General features: G+C 39.3%; 1 protein-coding gene across 2 annotated transcripts; it reads right to left on the reverse strand.

Annotated features, from left to right (window-relative positions):
• Positions 1 to 4,056: 4,056 nt before the first annotated feature.
• On the reverse strand, positions 4,057 to 22,284 carry map1b (microtubule-associated protein 1B). 2 transcript variants are annotated; one of them, XM_063890191.1, is made up of 7 exons: positions 22,000 to 22,284; positions 20,168 to 20,269; positions 13,737 to 13,819; positions 12,806 to 12,946; positions 7,344 to 12,510; positions 6,990 to 7,228; positions 4,057 to 6,235 (listed from the first exon to the last, which is right to left on the reverse strand). In XM_063890191.1, the coding sequence occupies exons 1-7, from the start codon at positions 22,181 to 22,183 to the stop codon at positions 6,080 to 6,082; spliced, it is 6,072 nt and encodes a 2,023-aa protein (XP_063746261.1). In that variant the 5' UTR covers positions 22,184 to 22,284; the 3' UTR covers positions 4,057 to 6,079. The 2 variants fall into 2 exon arrangements, with proteins under 2 accessions (XP_063746261.1, XP_063746262.1); XM_063890192.1 differs by lacking the exon at positions 22,000 to 22,284 and adding an exon at positions 21,433 to 21,578.
• Between the last annotated feature and the right edge of the window lie 637 nt (positions 22,285 to 22,921).

Here is a 22,921-nt window from a genome sequence, read left to right on the forward strand (position 1 = left end):
TGCATATGGACTGCACCATAAAAATGAAACCAATGGGGATAACATATTTTATATTATACAGTTTAAAACGCCGATTCCTACCTGTATAGTAACATATTATTTATAGTGTACTTGTATTATATACATGTTTCAATTTAAGTGAGACAGAGTGTGTGTACAATTGCTTTAATTTTATAATATGCAGCTCGCAAATGGTATAATCCAATATGGCCGCGCCCTCTGATTCTGTCCAGAAGGTACAATGATAATTTTGTAGGAATACAGTCAGTGGTGAAATAATTACTCAGATATTTAACTTCAGTAATTTAAGCAGAAATTCTAAGGTGAAGAAATACTGTTCAATGTATGTTTATAAAAATTAAAAGTACTACATTCAAACGTTACTGAAGTAAAAGTGAAGAAATATTACCATAAGAATATGCTCAAAGTAATAAAAGTCAAAGTACTTTAAGCCACTGAAGAATGTTTTTAAATGTATCATGTTATTTTATCCTAATAAATGTATTCCAGTTCCATTTTGTATTTATTTTTGTTCGTAGCCTATGATTTGGTTGTTTTCATATTCAGGTGTGTTTCTTCAAGTGAGTTTCTGTCTTATATAAATAAAAATTGACTGAAGAAAGATTTGTTTTACTGTCATAAAAATACATTTTTTTTCGCACGAACCTCTGTTCATGTTTGTGCTATTACATGTTTAACATTTTCATTTATTTTTTATTTTATGACCAAAGGGGTTCTATTTCAACCCTACAGGTGGTGCTGTTGTACTTTAAACATGTCTGATGAGATTGCTGCTGTCAGGACATTTGGGACTGTTGGCCTTCTTTTAACAGTGGTTGTTATTGCAATACACTTACAAACAATATGTATTATTTTAGTGATATAGTTTTGTATTCATTATGCTGTACTACTTTCCACTTCTGGTTACATGCTAAACTGTTCTTTGTTTTTTCAGCACCTCTCGCAAAGTTTAATCTTATCAATCAAAAACAATTCTAAACATTTTCATTTAGAATAAGTAGATCCCCAAATCCTCCAGACCCACATCTTATTTAAACAGAATTGCATTTGAACCTCATATCCTATTTAGTATGGGATGCCAAACCCGGCCACTACTGTACCCATTGACCTGCAGCATTATATAAGCAAGAACCTACTGTACGTCCTTATGAAGGAGTTCAGCTGCATTTTCAGGTCACATATTTACCTTTTTCTTGAAATACTTTTCCAAATTCAAAGGCTTTATTGTTATAAGCACAATAGCTACAGCATAGTTGTTAGCAATGAACATTTTAAGTCCCAGTCTTCTCCAACAGTGCAAAAGACATAAAAAGAAAGTGAAAATTACATAATATTTCAAGTAAAATAAGATTAAACTGAATGCACAATAAACACTGTACAGTATATAAACATCCTGTATTTTGTACGATATATAAATATATCAACTATAAGCCAATGTGTGCTATAAACATAAGCAAGTGAAGAGACAGAGTTTAGGAGCTTAACATGTTATAGATTCATTCATTTTTTGTTATTAGTAATGTCTTATCCAGTTGTTCAAATGTGCACTATGCAATTGTTAATTTCATCATATAATCTTATGTCTTTAGACCTCTGTGGAAACATATTTGCTCAGCCTGTGGCCATTTGGACAAGATTCACCACAATAAGCATGCTGTGTTTCTTAAAGTAACTCCTAAGATCTCAGCACAGAAAAAATAGGGCTGGGACAGGGAGTTCCCTGCTGTTGCCCTGGCAACAAGATCTCAGCCCATCCTGCTTAGATTGCTTGCTGAGCCAATCAGAAACAAGGCATTGGATAATTTATGGTATCCTGTAAGGTGTATGTGTCTCTGTGGGTTTCTCTCTTTCTCTGTATATATATATGTATGTTTTGCAGGAATTCAAAAGAAGGCTTATCAAACATAAAGCTCATCTAAAGCTACAGGTTTAGGGCTTATGTGATGACAGCTCATGCATTGCTGTAATAATGTATTTATTCAACAGGGAAATATAGCACTGTGTGTAGGGGAGGTTTATTTTAGCACTTGCAGACAGACAGCAGCTCTTTCATCTCCTTCGATTTATCCCTGTGTGCACTTCCCTTTGGTTTTGGAAAGTGCCCGGGGATGTCCCATCATCATTAATAAATGTCCCTGCTGAAACAGTTTCGGCACAGAAACAAAAGGAAAAAACAGCTGGTAGTGATTTCTGTGTCTGACTGTGTGCCACTGTCCTTGAAATACAATTAAATAGGTTAGCTTAATATAGCAAGATTTTCGATGCAGTCTGCATTAATATGCATGTCTATTCACTTATAATGTCTGTGGCTGCCTGTTGGTTTTGGATTAATAGAAGGGATGCAGTCTCATTTCCATAACTTGTATGATAATAGTATTGTATATGGAAGGAAATCTAAAAGTTTTCCACTTACTGGTGTGCAGCCATCACCACTCTGTGGGCCTTGTGTTGCAACACTGTACAGGAAATGAATATTGGATTGAGGAGAAATGTCTTCTCATCCTGGTCTGGTTTTCTCAGTTAGTCTGTCACTTTTGTCTCTAGGGAATCTGATCTAAAAGGACCTTCAGTTTGCTCCATACTGGAGCAGCTAAACTTGTTAAAATAGATGGATTTTTCCCCCCAGAGACATGTTTCATGTTCTGTATATCTTAATATATTATAAAGATCTCTTCATTTGATATGCTGCACATTAATTTATTATATTTTCTTCACTCTCCTTTGCATTGGAAGCATTGGCTGGGGTTAGCATGGTCCTAAATTGAATCTAGTGCTGATTACAGCCAGTTAACATATTCTCCCATTGCATATGTTCTCCTGATATCCTTTACATAAAAAGGATATGCATATTTTTACTCAAGTGTTTCCACAGGTGCTGAGTTGTGACTGCCCACTATTCCTAAATAGTTAAGATAAATGCATCCAAGCTTTTGTCTGCTTCAAATTGTATGGCAATCAATCAAATAGTTGTCAAGCTGTATCATTAAAGCCAACAATGTTAATTTGCTGGTGTGTTGCTGTCAGTGGTTCACAAGTGTTGGTATGATGCATTTGGGGAAAATGAATGTCTGTTCAAAATGTTATTACAATCCTTAGTTGTTGAGATGTTTAAGTCCAGTAAACTGACCACCCACAAAACTACATGTCAGAATATGTAACGTGCCAAGCCAGGCGAATACCTTTACTTACAGGAGAAAACAGTGTCAAAACACTCACTCACATCTCTTTCCTCTTAGCTTAGCTACAGCTAAGTCTCGTATATATCCCTCTGAGGGAACATAAAAGTCAATCTATTCTGTCCAGCTCCCAAGGCCGCTAAGATAGACGACTTCCTCGCTGGATGTTACTTATACTTATCACCTATGTGCACATGACATTTACTTGACAGGCAATGTTGTGTTATTTATCTTCACAACGGGGGAGTTTGTTGTCGTAAATGTTTTGTTAAAATCATCCCTACTGTCAATTTAGTCTACTGAAATATCTCAATACCTTAAGCTACGACATTCTGTTAAGATATTAATGAAGAAGATGACAACTACCTTTAGAGGTTTTTAGACAAATATATCAACAACTGTTGGAGGCAGCGCTTTGATATTTATCATAGTTTGACGATCACCTGACTTTAAATTTGGTGACAGTGTCAGTTTTTTTTTACAGACTGGTTTAGGAAGAAATACCTGTATAATAAATGACATCGACCTCAGCAAAATGTTGTGTTAAGTATTTAGCAAATATAAGCATGCTAACACGCTAAACTAAAATGGGAAACATGGTACATATTACTTTTTAAGTGCTAAACATCAGCGCTAACATGCATTAGCATTTCGCTGAAAGCAGCACTGCACATGCTCACATACAGTAGCTGCTAGCACGGTCATGGCATGAGAGACATTTTAATGTAAGCATTGCTGGCTTCTGTGAGATCTGGACTTGATATTTTCTTATACAACCTAACAATAAACACACTTTGTAATAACACACAATAACACAACTTAAAGCTTTGGAAAGGATTAAGTAAGACAAACAAATCCATGTTTTTTCACAACAGATTTTATTGTGGTTGTTTTTGAATGTTTGTTCTTTAGTAGTGGTTCCTCTTACATCAGATTCGCCATAAGGGTAGAGGAAATATTGCACACAAACATCAGAAAGCACCGAGGAATACTTTCACTTGAAACTAATTGCTAGAAGTTACATATGAGTTTGGGAAAAAGGCAGAGAGGATGCAAGATCACAAGACAAATTTACCACACAGCTGCAGACAGAAATAGTAAAGTTCTCCCGAGGGAAAGTTAAGGAGAAAAAGGCAGAGAGAAAGACAGGGAGTGAAGAGATAGAAGAAAGAGGAAAGAGAAATGTCAGTCCAGTTTGTATGTTTGTTGTTGGTTATGGTGTTGATTTAAGGTTCCCCTGCAGGAAAATGGATCGATAGTGGTATTATGAACACCTGACATTTCAGAAATATCTAGTGAGCAAGTAAAGCCTGTAATCATCGAGTTGTGTGAAATGTTTCTCCAGAAGGTGGCCAGTCAAGGTAATCTGTGGCCTCTGTACTGTTAGTTTTGTTTGTCATGTATGTGTTTAAAGTGTCTTTGTTTTACATACTTTCATTTAAAACACACAAGTCACTCACTCTCACCTCTGTGTGCTGCCCCTCTCAAAATCACACCTCTATAGGAATCTGTTACTTTTTCATCCCAGCTAAAGAGGATCAATTCTTATTATTCAACCTGAAAATCCACCGTACTAAACCCAAAATCATGTTTTTTATTCCTACAGTGCACATTTGTAAGCCATTTGAGTTAATGTAGTATACAATGTCATGGAACAACTTGCTAAAATTATAAAATGCTCCTTACAGTACATGTGTTTATGTAGCTTAGCCCTGTTGTTGTTAATGCAAGTCTGAGCAATATCCCCATTAAAAAAAGAAAACAAATTCTAACGCTTCATGCATGTCTTCCAACCACTCCATCAGCAACAAAGCTATTTATAATTATAGTACAATGCTTTAGAAAAACAAGACATTTAAGGTCTATGAAAATATCCTGCCTCACCACTTTTAAATGGGAAAAGACTAGCTTCCCCATAGCTCAAAAATTACATAAAAAACACAAGGATAACAAATAAGTTCAGATTTTCTCTTCGTGAAATAACTTAAAATAAGTAAATAAACAGACAATCTAAAAAAAAAGGCCTTACACGACAAAAGGTAAGGGAGAGCATTCTGAAGCAGCTTCCTGTTTTGCAGTGTAAAAGGCTGTCCGGATAATCAAGCACAATAATTAAGATGTAATAAATAAATATATCAGCAGCAACATAAAGCAGATTTTAAGACATGCATTTTAAATCAAATACAACCTGGCCAACCTTAAAAACATAAGGTTTTACAATGGTAGGGGGCACTTTGTATCCCCTGTGATGAATATGAAGTCAGACATCATATTAATGCTTATCAGTGTTGAGTATCCTTTCAAGTTATTTCATCCGCCATCTTTCGAGTATGTGACCATTTAACAGTCCTTTTTGGGATTGACCTCTGGTGTGAAAAGTTACCTGCCCACTATTCTGCTAGTTGAACCAGTTCTTATACATTCATTTTTACTCCCTAAGGCAATAACAGAAAACATGTTTTTTATCCTTTGGTGTGGATAACAGCCATTGTCCAAGAATATATCATATGCAGGGATGTTTTGTCCATTGAAATCTTTCTATTTGATCTAGGGATGCAGAAGAAACTCAATACATCTACAACAACATTGTTACTTGATTAGAGTGGACAAAAAATGGACAGTCATGGCCTTTTTGGTTCCTAATTTCCTCCCAGCACAATCGAATTATACCTAAAAATCAGATTAAATGTCTTACTGTTTATAGACAGCATTGTCCCTTGCGTGAAACCCTTCAAAGCTAACTCCTTTCAGTATTAGTCCTCATAGTACATATTTATTTTCTCAGGGTTTAGTAGTAGCATTTGAGCATATAAGTGTTTAAGTGTAAGTTTCAATGCTACATGTCTCATTTTCACTAGACTTCCTGATCTACAAGATAGAGCCTACATCTCTATCTTACATGCGGGGAAGGACTCGTCCTGCATGACCACAGTGCTGCTGCTGGCCAGCACCATAATGTTGAGCTCCTGCTGCTTGTCGTGGGTCTCCTGGTACCACTCCCTCATCACATCAGTGTCATGGGTTGGAATCAGAGTGACCTGACACAAGAGAGGAGGAAGGTCTCTTAGCTCAGAGCATTCAGAAAATTCATGAATTATCTTTCTACTAAAAAAATATTCTCCTCTTATGATGTTTGCAAGTAGAATTCACTTCAGTAATATTACTAGCAAGGCTTTAGCAGCAACATGGAACTATGGGAAGAAATGTATGCATCAATGACGTATTATAAGTTTCAATAGACCAATTACACATTTATTTAAATGTTTCAAACATTAAGTCTGTTGTGTGTGGATATGTTTATATTAAACAAGTTTTAGTTTTAAAATGTAAGGTATTTTCTTCTTTTGGATTAGTCCTTTAAAAGTGTCACATCCGACCATGATTTATTGTAAAAAATACATATTTTCCTGAACATGCTTAGCATTTTAGTAAATTAAAGTTAGTCAATGCAGAGTTTCATAATTTGATTATTAAAAAAAAACCTATTTGAGGCTGGTTTATTACGATCTATTAGTTTTTTTATTCATCCCTGCTTTATACTCTGATATAATCGAAATGTAAACTTGATAAACAGAGGATCAAAGAGTAAGCCAACGTTCACTTGCAAAATATGTTCAAACCAAACAATCTATTGAATATTGTCTTTACATAAAGTCGATCCCTTCTTTCACCCTAAAATTCAGAGGAGTGGCATTACTGGAAAGAACTTCAAAATATCTTAAATAGATCCCCAAAATTGTAACTTTAGTCTAGTTAGTTTTACATTATCACCTTTATTGTATAAACACTCACCTGTAAATTGTTTCCCCACTGAGCCTTTCCTTCCAGCAGAGCATCAAGGACAGACCTACTGGGCTCCTGAGCAGTGGGATCATTGCCACTGACCACATAGTAAGAGGAGCGCACCCGCTTGAAGAACTCAGCATCTACATTCTTGGCATTGCAGTGATTAGGGATGTAAACCAAATCCATGAACATTGGAGGACAGTTGGGCAGAGCTGCCCCAGCTGATACCTTTCCACTGCCAGTACCTGCATGCGGCAAAAATATACCTTGTTCTTTAAAAAAGGTTCTCAAAGAAATACAAGTAAATGCTGTTAAACAGATATGTGATATCATTTATGCTCATGAGTAAATAGTACTTACCTGATGTGGCACTTTTTACACCTCTGGATGCCGAGGTATTGGTTGCATTTTTGGCGTCCTTCCCTTCTCCGACACTCTTCTTTGGAGAGGCAGTCTTGGTGTCCTTTACTTTTGATAGAGTACTCTTCCTGGCAGGTGAGGAAGACTTCTTGATCAGCTTTTTCTTCTTGGGCTTCTCTCCTCCATCTGTATTAGCATTGTGGAGGTTTTCTTCAGCCTTGAGGGCATCTGGGTCCACCATGCAGACATCATGGTGGCCTGCAGATGGAGCAGAGTCCCTCAGTGCCACCGGAGGAGGATCTGCATGCCGATAAGTCAGTGTTCTGTCAGTAGGCAAAGTCTCAGAGTCATCTTCAGAGTCAATGTTAGCATCAGCTGTGATGGAGGGGCACTCCTCGGTCCCTGGTGGAACATCTGAGTCTGTCTGGGAGGGGGCGGATTCACTGATGGATGTGGGTGGGGTCTCCTCACACTGCTTTGCGGAAAGCTTACCTCCTGGAGGTGGAGGCCCTCCTCCTGACTTGGTCAAAAGCTTCTCTTCATCCATGGCGTTTTCTTCATTAATGAAGTATTCCATAGGGCTAGGGTTGATGAAAGATGGGGAAAGTTCGGTCTTAGGGTGACGATACTCACATGAAGTGACTAGGCAGAGGTCAACATCTGTCTTAGATGGAGCAGAGGGGCTCTTCTTAATAGCATCTGGGTCTCTGGAACCAGAGGCAGAATTGTAATGACATGGATCAGAGGAGAGAGGTAGATATGATGGACAGGGGACTTTAGGGCTCACAGGGGATTTTGCCTCAGGTGTTGAATCCTCACATTTGAAAGGATTAGTCTCCTTTGCAGGGGAAAAGGTATCTTCTTTTGAATAGCTAAAAGTCAATGAGGGTGAAGCAGCTTTGGGAGGTGAGGGTGACTTGTCATATTTCTGCAGTGTGTCAGATGTATTAGTAATGCTCTCTACAGATGGTGAAATGGGGCTGTGGCTGTCTTTAGCTGAGGGACTTCCCAGCACTGGGGATGGCTCATTTGAATGGGGAGAGTGGGTAAGAGAAGATGCCTTTGTGGTGACAGGAGACTTATCCGTCTGCTCAGCTGCTGCATGTAGCATCTCTGTCATCTGGCAAGGGGTTGTGACAGAGGGAGTGGACTGAGATGCATCTGATGGGGTTGCAGAAGTGGCAAGGATTGAATAACTCTCTTCAAAAAGAAAAGGCTTCTCCACTGCAGAATTACGGTCTTCAGATGGTCTTTCATCTGTTCCATCTGAAGGGCTATAGTCTACCTCAGTAGGGCCATTCTCTGTAGCACGTGAGGTGCCCCCAGCTGATGGATGCTCTGGAGATTGCTTGCTAAAGTCCAGGGCTAAGGAGTGGTCAGGGGAATCCTGGCCAAACTCTATTGACATGGTGGAGTGCTCTGGGGATTTTGAATCCTGTGTTCTGCTTTTCATCTTTGGTGAGATGTCTGGGGAGATAGACATTGGCCTTGGGCTATCTTCCTTGGTTGGAGATCCCTCAGCTTCTTGAAAGGCAGTTGGAGTCTGAACCACAGAGACAGAGAAAGAGTCATCTACTTCTGTTGAGTGAGGAGATCCTACTTCAGCATGAAGGGAAGGAGAGTCTGTGGTGGGTTCTGGAAAAGAGCTGGTGGCCAGCGAGGCGGTGGATGCTGAAGCTAAATGAGAAAATGTATCTTCTGCTACCACCTCCTCCAGAGGAGTTTCAGACTTATCTGATGTGGTACCCTCTGAAATTGACATTTTACTCTCGTCTTTGAAAGCTGTAAAAGGATTAGTGTCTAATTCCTGTTTGGTCATTGGTACTGAAGACAAGATTGAATCTTCAGTTTTCTTCTCAACTGTATCAAAGTGTGACTTCTCCGTCTTTGTTGGGGAATCTGGTTCAGTTGGAGGTGGACTTTTTGAGGAGAACATTAACTTCTCTACAGCGGAGGACCTTTCTGGTTCAGGCTCTGGGGTACTTCTATTGGAAGACTCCTCTTTATCACTTGTGACCTCCACAATGACTGGACCCTTTGCTTTATCTTCTGACATAGGTGGTATAGCTCCGGCTTTTTCATCTACCGGGGACTGATAGTAAGGTGTGTGACCAGAGGACTGAGGCGAGTTAGCTCCTTCCAATGTCTTGTCATCTGGGCTAATGAAGGGATCAACTGTTGCTGCTGGGGACCCTGTCATTGTGGTAGACAGTTCAATTGGAGAAGCAAACAATGATGGAGAATCAAACTTGTCCTTGCGGTCCACTGAGGGAGAACGTACAAGAGGTGATGTAGTGGAATTTGAACTGAGTCTAGTGGAGTCTGTGTCACATAACTCTTGAGCTGTTGCAAGCCCTTCAAGTTTCCCCGCGGTGAAAAATCCTTTGTTGAATTTATCCTCTTCTAGAGGTGAAGGGGGAGATATTGTGGAAGCTGAGTGGTGGTAGTCATGGCCTTCTGTGGCATCACTGTGAGAGTGATCTAACACTGGCAAATCCTGAAGTGGAGAGGGCTTCTTCCTATCAAACTCACCAGATGCTGATTTCCCAAACCTGCCAAAGTCCTGTGAAGGAGACTCATCATTGATGTTTTCATCGCTTGCAATGTCCTTAGGAGTTGACATCTCATCTATTGGAGTAGGCACACTAGAGATCTCAATAGTGGACTGAGTAAGGCCAGAGCTGACAGTGTAATCTTCAGGGGGCTCATCTCTGTTCTCATCATCTGAAGCTGTGGAGCTCTCAAAGCCAACCGGAAACATCTCTTCATGGATAGATCCTGCTAGAGAAACAGGTGAGGATACTTTGGGTGATGCTGAAAGAAACGGATACTGTTTCTCGGTCTGTGTCTCACTTATGTGACGACTTTCCTCATTTTTATTAGTTAAATCATCATTGTCTTTAACACTATCCACTTGTTTTACTTCATCTTTTTGGTCTTGGTGTTCATCTTCACTGGGAGTAAGCTTATCTTTATTTGGTTCCACTCTTTGTGGTTCATAAATTTCTTCCATCTCTCCCTTCTCTTCATAATCCCCTCCTTCTGATGTCTCCTCCATTACAGTGCCTTCATCTTCAAACTTCTCACTTACACTGCCAATGAGTTTTCCCTTAACAACTTGTTCTTCTGGAGTCTCTTCATTGTCTCCTTCAACCTCTGTTGTTGTTATACCCTCATCCAAAGACTCTAATGCCTCAGGTGACTCTTTGTACTGCATTATTTCTTCCTGGTGGATCATCACAGCCTCTTCTTCCTTGATGTGTTGCACAGTTGCATCATCCTCCACAAGCTCTTCAGCTCTAAGCTCCTCAAAGTCCTTAGTGAGGTCCTCTGGTGTTGACATCAGAGATCTAACCACTTCTGGATCCTCTGCAACAGCAGCTGCAGTCGCTGCAAGTTTGGCACTTTCCCCTTTTGTGTCCTTCTTTGTCACCTTTGGCTTTCCTTTGTCTTTTAATTTTGATGGTGTTCCTGCATCTTTCTTTAAAGCATCTTTTTTCAGGGGCTTTGGTTTTGGTGCTGGACTCTTTTCCTCCCCAGCAGCGGATGTCTTTTTTATGTCTTTAATTGGCCTTTTGACGTCTTTCTTCAAGTCTTTCTTTTCTTCCTTCTTCTCCTTCATAGGCGAGTCTCTTCTGATATCCTTTTTGATAACTTTCTTTGCCTCCTCTTTCTTTACTTTTTCATCCTTTTTAACTTCATGTTTGGGTGTATCATCTTTCTTTGCCACTTCTTTCCTAACTTCTTTTTTCTTTTCCACAGACACTTTGGTCTCCTTTTTAACAACCTTTTCAATCTTGGGTTTTATTTCAGACTTCTTTTTCTCTGGAGTTTCGTTCTGAGTCGTTTGCTCTGCCTTTGCTTTTGATTCTTTCTCAGGTGCCTTTGTCTTTTCCTTTTTCAGCGGGGCTTTTTCTTTTTTCTCAGCCTTTTGTGGTTTTTCATGAGAGGATTCTGCATCTGTCTTTGCTTTTTCTAGTGACTCTTCCTTTGAATCCTTCCTGATGCTTCTGCTTGGTGATGGCCTTGGGGTAGATTTGAGGCTCTCTTTGCTGTCTGTTCTGTGTTTCATCTTAGCTTGCTTCAGTGTTGGTGTTGACGGCATATTAGAAGACATCGCTTTCTGTGTGACAACCGGCTGCTTCAGAAAGTCCAAATGCTTTAGTTTTTCTAAACCTTCAAAGACATGATGCTGGGTGGCATTTCCAGGAAAGAGAACACGCACAACCTTATCTGAGGGATTTGCAGGATGCCACACAATGAGGGAAGAGATTGAAGTCAAGTAAGAGACAGGGAACTCGGATTCTTTTCCATTTGGCAGCAGAATGGAGGCGGTGTCTTTCTCACTCCCTGTCCACTGCTTCATAAAGTGCTGCATCTCCTTGCTGTTCTTTGATGGATTAAGCACATACATCTCAAGTTTCCCAACGCCCATTTTCTGAAAAAGAATCAGTGGTTCTATAGTGTTTCCAACAGGCCTCTGCAAAGGCTCTAACCTCAAATTTAGCTTTGTGAGGAACTGCTGAGTGAATGCTGCCTCCTCAAAACTCTTCCGAACTCTGTAATTAGGTTCAGGGCTGTCTAGGTTTTCAGGAAGATTCACAAATACAATACCAATATCTGGAGAGATCATGTTCTTCACCATGTCGCTGTTAGCTGTTGAACCCTGTGACTGCTCCTCTTCCTGCTCTGCAACCTTCCTCTGCAGCATGCTATTGATGCCTGGCAGGTTGTCGTCACCAATGTGGGTCATGAGGATGGAGTCCACCCGGTCCAGATGCCTCACCAGCTTCCAGAAGCACGACTTCCGGTCCGAGCCACCGTTGATGAGCATGTTAAAGCCGTTGACGGCAAAGAGAGCAGAATCACCATTTCCGGCAGGGAAAATGTAACAGCATGGTTTGGAGAGTTTGAGGAATCCACCTGAGGTTGGCGGTTCTAATATTTCAAAAGGAGTCGGGATCTCTACGGATTCAGATAAATACTCTGTGAACTCTGAGAGGCCCTCCATTTCAGGGAGTATGAGAGTAGAGTTGAGTTTCATGTGAATGAAGTCCTGCAAGTTGTGTTTGTCCAGGTTGGAGTTTTTCCACTCCCCTTGTTGAGGGCAGGAGAGTGTGAGGTTGGCTTTGTTTGCTGGGTGAATGGTGCTGAGCAATTCACCAATCTGTTCAGGAGAGAAATTAATTGATTATGAGTGAGTAACTTTGAATAAGTCCATAAATAAATGAATAGTGTTTTGCTATTAGTTTCAGTACGTGTATATGTATGTTAAGTTTTAATACTATAATGTGATGCTAGAATTAAAGCTTTTAGGGATGTCAACTACCCAGCATTTTATAATTTGTTGCAAGGGTTCGAATGAAAAAAAAAGGTTCAATAATGTAAAACCAGGCAACAAAGGTCTGCACATGGGGCAATGTCATAGTTCTCTTAAAAACCATATCATCACGTTTGCTCACCTCTTGGTCAGTGAATATGTCTATGAATTTGAAGAAAGAGAAAGATCCAGACTGAAGGATCAACTCCCCATTGTTTTCAGAGCATTGACCAGATAGAACCAGAAGCTTGTGTCTAGCAGTGTCTGAGATCATCAAACGAGCCTAGAGAGTAAATGGACAATAAGTCAAGAAAAACATTGAGAATAAACATGTATGACACTTGATGTAAACTGCTTGATAGTACACAATCATATATAGTACTTATTGGCTACAGAGATAGGGACTACACAGCTTTGTTGATGCAGCAAACAGCCTAATGATTTAGTCTGTTTGAAACATCACCAGTTTGCGTCAATCAAATCCATTAGCTAATTTGCTGACTGGTTCCCTCTGCCAATTTTCCTTTCATCCCTCTAACTCTTGCCTCTCCCTGTTGGTCTTTAATTTTTTCTTGTTCAGCAATATCAGCTGCTCTGTAAAACCCAGCTGTGCTTTGAGACATTATTAATGCACAGTTTGATCCAGACATGGCTGCGGGTTGGAGGCGACGCTAAAGCAGTGTCACAAGAGAACATCTCCTCTGTATACTGCTGACCCTTCTATGTCTTTCTTTCTGACAAAATGTAACAACAGCTTTTCTGCAAAAACAAAAGAGATAAAAGGCACCACTTTATTCTAGCACTAAACAAGACATGAGGGGAGTCCCTTGAGCTCCTAATTGCTTCTATCTTTTTCAATTCCCACAAACTGCAACGAACAGCACTTCCTGAGGAGGGATAATTAGCCAAAAGTGGTGGACATTTAAGGCTGGATAATAATCCTTTTCAAGCTGTAATTGCGATGTAACTATGTATTCATTTAAACCATCTGTGACTCATCCCTCCTTGATTGCAAATACAAAGTTACAGAATAAGAAATAATAGATCGCCAACACCGTTTTATCTCATTTTACCTCGGTACTGACTGCTTCATCTGAAGGGTTGATGAGCACCACGGTCTCCAGTACATTACTCTTATGGTGAAGAATTCTCTGTCCTGTGAAACAAAATGGAAAAATGGCTTGAAAAGATCAATTTAATATCACATAAGAAGAAGAAAACTATCATATATTGTCATTTCAAGCTGGAAGGAGGATTTCTTTTGCTTAAAAAAATGACTCAACTGATTGATTTTGAAAATACTTGGTGACTCATTTTCCGGACAATCAATTAATCAGGCAATTGTTTCAGCTCTATAATTGACTGGAAAAACAACGCAGACATGACATAATGATTATCGGATAAAGACCACATCATTGTTTGTTGTCAATGTATAAAATGGCGACTGGATATGCTTTATTCTTGCCATAAGTAACATTTCCCCTCATAAGTCAGAGCTGTTTCAGTACACAGAAGACGAACAATGGGTGCTCACAATCAATCATCCAAAACCATCATGATTGATTATGAAAGGGACTGTTCACTGTGTGTGTGTGTGTGTGTGTGTGTGTGTGTGTGTGTGTGTGTGTGTGTGTGTGTGTGTGTGTGTGTGTGTGTGTGTGTGTGTGTGTGTGTGTGTGTGTGTGTGTGTGTATGTGTGTGTGTGTATGTGTATAAGGGGGTTTCCTCTGGTCCAGGGGATCTAGCGTCATTATTCAACCGATCACTCAATCAATCTATTCTTCCACTTTTTATCTCATTTCTTTTCCTTTACATGAATCAATGAATTATCTTCTAGCCACCTGACTAAAAACCGGTTTTCTTGTTAATTTAGATCAATTTCCACTGATGAAAACAAAAAGATATCCTGCCAGTCATATTCTGCAAATAACACAAACGAAAATATGCTCTCTGTGGGGTCCAGAGGGCAGCAAGGTGCTGAATATTATCTTAAAATTCAGAGGATAGAGTGTGCCTCGTCTCCAGAGACATGAATCTGGCGGCTGGGCCGATTCCTCCATATATATTTCATATTGCAGATTCTCATTATGGAGCACATAGCCATTAACCCTGCCTCCTGCTCCCAGGGGACTGTCACTCAATATGAAAGAACTGCTTCAATCACTGCTGTTAATACTGGGCTGGCTGCTATCTAGTACATGCTATTATCTTATAATATTCTCCAGAGTTCAGTTAGTGTTGAAATAATATCTCTTCCCCAACTTGTCAATCCCTGAGTAGTTATAGCACTCCGTTTGCTTTATGGAGCAAGTTGTCTGGAGAGAATAATATTCCTAGTAGCTTTTATATATACATATCATGGCAGGTGTTTAAATGACAAAATAAACATCACATTTTTCTCTTGGGGGAGTGTTTTATTTGTAATTATTTTCTTCAATATGATTTGCTAAAGTCTCTTTTCAAACTAATTTCATGGTTATGGTTAAATCCAGAATTATGCTAGGATTGTGAATATGGTAAGCATTACACCTGCTAAACATTAGAATATCAGCATTATCATTGTGAACATATTGAATGTCAATATTGAGCTTAAACCGCTACAAAAACCATACCATACGCTTGTTATAGACTAAAATTACAGATCATCAATTTTGCTTTACAGGTTAAAAATATAAATATTTTTTTAAGGTGAACATTGCTTTGATTGAGTGATCGGGGTTATAGTTGTATTGCTTTTATTTCAAACCTTCATGAGACCTTCAAAATACTGTGAATACTTGCAAGTCATAAGACCACAAGAGTCTTGTCTTGATTATTGATCCTTTGTTGTGAATTTTTATTAGCAATTTGAAGCAGAGATTAGCATCAGTCTTATCCCACCATCATGAAAATCCCAGTGGGAGAAAGCAGCTTCGCTCAGCTTGGTTCTGAAGAGGCAGCAGTCTTAAACTGATGACAAGAGTGCCTCCTTTAAAACAAGTGACTGAGGAAACGTTTTTTAAGTCGTGTGTGAAACGGGAGAACAATCAATCCTAGAAACCGTATCTCCTCTCATGCTGCTATAAACAAACCATCACTAATGTAATAGAAATGTGTTTTCTTTGTTTGTCTCTCGGTGGGTCACGCCCTGCTAGCCAGGATGTTGTGTGATGAAGCAGAAAGGGTCCGTATATATAAAGGACTGGTGGAGCCGCTACCAGCACCATCACGCTGCCAAATTACCATCCAAGTCAACCCGTCAAAAAACAACACATGTGCAGCGAGGCTTGGTTGACCCTGACAATTACCTTGATCGATATAAAAATTCTTAATGCCCAATGCTTCTCTGTCTCAACATGAGGAGAGGTAATGTGACATGCATCACTAAGCATTCTCTTCCTGGCTGAATAGAAAGTGCATGTCTGGTGTAGTCTTTCTGCCTGCCATAGACTGAACCAGACACATCAATGTGGATGGCACCACACCAAAAATAGATCAGTGGAACAACTAAATGCACTGTCTCCTTTTTGCAAAAAAAGACCTCAACATGTGAGAAATAAAGAATAATCTCTTTAGGTGGATTGCCGGTATTTGTCATCACCTTTCACCTTCCTGTCATTTTCTTTTCCACTGCAGCAGAATAATTGACCAAGGTGACTTTCAGTGACAAAAATGGGGCCCCCCTGAGCACAGTTTTCAATGTCATTGGTTAATTTGTCCCCACATAACTGGATTTAAAGGGGGAGCTGGTATACGTAATACGTCTGGACACAGAGCTAATTAACTCCGACTGCTGTTATTCCGGCTGGCTCACTGAGCAGTAATCACCTGCTTGGCAGTATTGATGCCTCTAAATAATGGTAAGCTTCTTTACAGCTGTCATCTTTACGAATTAACTTGTCAAGCATATGACACAATGACACAAGGTAGGAGAAAGGCAAAAGTATTACATTCCCACTACTTATTTCTTTCTTTTCGTTTAATAGACATCCAGGGAAAACAGGATCTTATCTCTTAAAAAATATGTAGGCGGACCCAAAGGTAAGCACAACCAGGGGGTTCCTCCACAAAAAGAAATGGGATTTATCGAATGGCCTTTTAACTATTACAGAAAAATAAGCTCTATGGCAAACACACATTTATGATACTTACACATTTTGTTCAGCACTTAATAGTTGAAGCATAAGTGCAATATACAGAGGTAAAAAGCTAACATTAGGCTATAAACTATCTGCATCACGGTCACATGACTTCATGTCAACACCGCTAAGCTCAAGGCGGCTTGTGTTCAATTTGATGACATTTTGTTTGTGTAATTCAGCACTTTTTTAGAAACCATGGTTTAAAAGACACATATAAAAGCTTTGGAAATTCAGGAGTTTGGTATTTACTGACTACTTAAAGTCATATAAATAAATGACAAAATATTGACAGCTTGCATTGTACAGACATCTTAACAAAAACTCACTTCACTCACACAAAAACAAACCAAAGGCGATGGTAACTGGATATGTCTATGCTAAATGTTGACTCATTTCCTGGTATAGGTCGCATCACAGCACCACGCTATTCCTTTGTTCCTTTCTTCTTCTCTAAGACAACATTCTTAATTACTATTATGATCAATAGTAATTAAGAATGTTGTCTTAGAGAAGAAGAGTCTTGAGTGGATTTGTGGTTTAGAGAGAGCCTTTTAAGACTTCAGTGCAGTCAGCATTGAAGTACTGGGAAATCCATACATAACCAGAAGTACAATATCCATAAGGGACACATCGGTGGCCTCCAGTCTTGCCCCTTCTTTCCTCCCTTCTCTTCCTCCCCACTGTGGGGTCCACACTTACTGTACTCTACCGCGGTGTGATGGATGGCATACCATTTGTCAAGCAGACAGATAATTGCTTTCTTCCCTCTCTGCCCGATACTACCTGCTGGTTTGTGTTTCTCTAAAGGCGCTGAGCCATAAACTATAAATGCATTGCAAGCTGAAGGTAAGACTTTCTGCAACAAAGGTAAAATGATATCTTACATAAAGTCAGAAGCTCAGCATAAAAAAAAAAATGCAATGTTGCATTATTGTTGGATTGAGCTGGACCTTTTGAGAAATATACTTGTTCAAGTTCCTGGCAAGAGTAAGATGAGAAGATTGATACCATACTCAAATATCTTTCCAGTAAACATAAGGCTACAGCTAGCAGCTACATAGCTTAGCTTAGCATAAAGACTGTAAACAGCAAAAATCAGCTAGCCTGCTAAGGGAATAAAATATGCCTACCTATCTACCAGAAGCATTGAGGGTTCTTATGATAAAGACTTTGGGAAGATTCAGATCCTGGCAAAGAAATACTGCAGCAAGTGTCATTGGTTTGGAGTGGATTAAACAAATTAAATTGGAGAAGGTGAATAGTAAGCTTTGGCGATGCTTATAGGTGAATTTGATACCTTCATGCTAAGATAAGCACCCGTTTGATGCAGCTTCATATTTAGCTCACAGAAACGAGAAAGGTGAGGTTATTGTCTAACTCTGGGTGAAAAAAAAGCAACAAGCATATTCCAAAATGTCAACGTTTTGATTTTAGAGATGCTTGTTTTTGATTTAACAAAACGATACAAATAATTTATGCAGGGGAACTGCACCTCATAAACATTACTGCCCTGTAAGTGTTTCTGGAAAGCTCTTGATATAGCAGTTTCTGTATTAAAAGTTCAAAGTATGGTGAAAATCCTCCCCTAGAGATATAGACTTGGTAAAGACCCTAAGGCGTAGAATATAATTCTACAATATTATTCCAGTTTTACTGCTTAGATTACCTCTCATAGCCTCAGCTTCATTAACTCTCTGATCAGAGTGGCATTTCTGTCTCTTTCACACACAGGACTTCAGCCTATGCTTTCATCCAAAACCTTCTGTTTTCATCTTTCCTACCTCACCCTCCTCCCTCCTTTACTCCCTTGTTTGCTTTTGTTTCTTCTTTCTCTTCACAGCCATTCCCCTCACCCTCTCTGTTCCCCAGCTCCTCTCTGTTCCCCTCCCTTTTTTTTATTTTTCATGGACCGACACTTTCCGCTGGGGATTCTGCACAGCTAATTACTCCTGAATCTACTGCGCATCTAGAACTGTGTTGCAAGGCAACAGCAGACATGGAGGAAAGAGAAGAAGAGGAGAATGGAGGGTGGGTGAAGGGATTTTAAAAGAGATAAAATGGGGTGAAGTCTCTTTGAATTACGTCATATAAAAATCCTTGTTTTACCTCTCTCTCAACATATTCTATTTCCCCTCTGCAGCCCAATTCTGAGATTTGATAACACTGCATTAAAATAAATCCTGATTAAAAGCAGCAGCAGCAGTTGTTGGCAGGATCAATGCATTGTGAAGTATGAAGACCTGCTGTTCCTATCTGATGCCAAGCAATGCCAAGCAGAGATTTAACTGCTGCCGAGATTCAAGGCCATACTGCCCACTGACAGGCAACATGTCCTACTGTACAACACTGGATCCCTCCATCTTCACAGAGCCGAGCCCACACCTTGCAACAAAAGACTGAGAGGGCGTATCCAGGGGAAAGTCATAAAACCCCTCTGCTTAGTGGACTGCACAGACGTTATATCTGAGGATGTGGTAGTGCTGAAATGTGCAGCGTTGTGATACAAAGTAATTTTACTCAATGATAGTGTTTTGAGGTATTGTCTTGTACTTCAGTTGAGTATTTCAATGATCTACTCCTTGTTAACATTGTACCTACAATTTGAGTTTGTCTTACAGCTCTAGATACTTGTTTATTTACATTAAAAATGACAGACATTTATATATTTTATTGCAACAAAGAAAAATGCATCTTCAGAGTGCAGTTTTCATTGTTTGGTAAAATACCTCTCCTTCTTATGAAGTTATGTTAATCTGGTATTTTATTTTTATGTTAAGAAGTTTAAAGGAGCTTATAATATTTAAACCTATTTAAATTAAAATTTGAATATGAAAAATTGTAGTGCATCAACATGCCACATTTGTCTCTTTAGGATTTATAACTTTATACACAGGCATATAAATATAAAAAAACAGACTGAAATATTAAGACTGCACTGCAATATAATGTTTTTAATAATCAGTTTTTACAGTAAAAATAAAAAAACAGTTGCTAGACCAAAAAAAAAGTGTACTGCTTTATTGTGTTTCATAGTATTTTTATATTATTTTAGACAGAATGGTCATTATTAATTTAGAAGATTCACAGATTGAACTGCCACTTTGTCCATAAAACAAAAATGCTGCTTATGTGTAATGCATTGTTAGCAATAAGTCGACAGGATACATATACACCATTGTTTATGGCCTTTATATTTTAATGCCTTTAAGTTTATTTAGATATAAACACTTGTGTAACTTGTTTGTTACAGCCTTACTTTTACTTAAGTAAATGATCTGCATACTGTATAAAGTGTGTTTCATAGGCTTGTTAAAGCAATGGAAGCTGTTTTCAGATGGCTAGGGTCAAAAATGGAATGAAAATGTCTGTCATTCACAGTTTACCTCGGACATCTGCAGAGAAACGAGCTGAATGTCTGGAGACAAACAGCTTCAGCTCCTGGTCCAGGTTACAGTCGATGAGGTTGGTGTCCCATGACCGGATCCCTGCAAGATTAACAGAAAGAAATCCGACAAGAAATTAATAAAAAGCAAAGAAGTAGAAAGGTGGGTGTAGAAAACCGTATGTTTCCCTGTCTAAAATCAATGCACACAGCAGACAACACATTGAGAACTTGGCAACAGGTCTAACAAAAGTGTGAAGTATGTCCCTCACCCACACATCTATTTCACTGATTCTTTGCCTCCAGTTCATTGGAAACCCTTAGATTGAACCGACGATTTGGCATGAAAAGACAAATCTATAATAGGAAATATCTATAGTACTGTTTCTGTTTAGCCATGGGCCTGACGCATTATAGCATCCACAGAGCAGCTGAGTCATGGTGGCATCATTCTCTCTCATCATCATGCCGAGTAAATCCTAATGGAGGCCTGTTTGAAGCTCAGGGTGAAATGAACTGGTATTCAAGAAAAGCGGACTTAAAAATGTTTAGATGTGAGGTAAACTGTGTACCAAGATTGACACACAATCATTTTATTCATAATATGACATGTTGAAAGGGTTAAATAGGTCTTCACTAAAACCAAGGGTGTGGCAATATTATGAGATTCAAATTAGCAACAGTGATAAAGATGATAGGAAATTGCCACATCTACACAATACAAAATAGATTAGAAGAATGTATTAATAAAATAAGATATATTTTCAACTAGTCGCAAAGTTGGACTTTTGGTCTCAAAATCTGACAGTTATGGACAATAAAAACTAAATTAACATAAAATAAAATAAACTTTGACTGACAGCTTAAACTCAATTTAATGGGGGACCTTAAAATCAGGTAATACCAAGAAGTAGACACTTGTGATCATTTCATCCTGATTCCCCCACATACAGGCTTAACTGCGCCATGTATCCATTCTATTTCTCCTCTCTGTCAGACACAAACACTACTCTCTGGCCAGGAGACCACAACAGCAGTTGTGGCTTTTCTAAAACGCCCTGCTCGGTTTGAAAATCTCTCCCTCTGGCTTTCCGTAGGGACCGCAGTGCGGACCGGGCCACGCCCACCAGCCGGCAAGAGATGAGAGAGCTGGATGCGGGGAGAGGATGGAGAGATGCACACAGGATAAAAAAAATGGAAATAATGTACTCTGCATACAAATCAATCAAAACACAATCCAAGGTGTATTCCCCACAATATACTAACCAGAGAGATAAAAGCTGCGGCTATAAAGTCGTTGTTTCTTCCTGGCTGTTAAATGATGCTTGGGAATCTCAGGAAACAAAAGCCTGACGCACCTGATTAAGATGCTGCAGGAGAAAAAATATATAACGCAACTGCTGCACAGTGGAGCCAAAGAAATACGATCCGCTGCATTATTTGACGCATAGTCCAGATCAAATGCTGAATCACTGCTGGCAGCTGCATTAGAGGATCTGGCCCACGTGTTTGGATGACAACAGTTGGGCCTACTGACAATAATATGATAATCACCCCAAACTAACTGCTCTTTAACACCGTGGGAGTAAGAAATACATGGTTAAAATATGAAGATTATTTTTATGTTACAGGGAGGGGCTGATCAACATCCCCTATTATGCAACATCACTTCTAGATCAAATACAAAAATACACATTTAAATGTTATTATGCGTAATTGGCTCTGGCATAATGCATCCAAACAGGTGCATGAGTCTACAGCTATGAGACCAACTTCTAATCTATTCAATCTGTTCAAGTTAGTATAAAAATGCTTAGTTCAGTTCTGTCTTACCTCTCTCTATGTCTGCAATGGCACACTTTAGGTGATCCTCCGTTATGATCTCCCCGATCACAACCAGCAGGTAAAATTTACTGTCGTTGAAGTGCTGCGAGGAGCTGGCGGATGTGGGAGACGTCCCGGTGCTACTCTGACCGCCTAAAGTCTCCATTTCTGCGGATTGTACCAGGGTGGCCATCCTGTCCTTTCCTCTTTTTTCTCGCTATATCTCCCGTTTTTGCAGCTTCCACACACAGCCTCCTCCCTTTAAGCGCTGCAGAGTACCGGAGTCTCCAGACACACACTGGAGCCTCGATAGGAGTGGCCCTAGCTTTTTATACCAGCAGACATTGTGTCATGTTCAGTAACCGGGGAGAGGAGAGGGCGCCGGCTTTTTTTTTTTTTTTCGCACACTCACTGCACAGCTGATGTCATCCGCAACGAATCAAACGCGTCCGGAAGTCACCGAGGTCTGAGGCTCTGTACTGTATATTCATCAGGGCTGTACTGCTACTTGTTACTCTTTACAAACACAAATTAAATGCAGTGGTGGAAAGTAAGCACATTTATTCAAGTACTGTACTACTACCATTTTCTAGTTTTTACTGCACCACATTTATTTAAATAAGTAATTACTAGTTACTTTGCAGATTGAGGTTAATGATAGATGATGATAGACACACAATACGCCAACAATTTCAATAATATTTGGTGTTTAAATGCGCCTTAATGCATAACGAGTACTTTAACTTTGGTACTTCAAGCATGTTTTAATGCTTATTCTTTTTTACTTTTACTTCAGTACATTTTTTAAATCCAGAACATTTACTTGTAACTGAGTAATTTTACGCTGCAGTATTGCTACTTGTACTTAGTAGTAATAGTAGTGGTAAATAAACTTCCACCTCTGGTACAAATACACACATTTATTTACAAC

Source organism: Eleginops maclovinus, chromosome 8 (assembly GCF_036324505.1).
Source record: "Eleginops maclovinus isolate JMC-PN-2008 ecotype Puerto Natales chromosome 8, JC_Emac_rtc_rv5, whole genome shotgun sequence".
In the NCBI taxonomy this organism is placed as follows: Eukaryota; Metazoa; Chordata; class Actinopteri; order Perciformes; family Eleginopidae; genus Eleginops; species Eleginops maclovinus.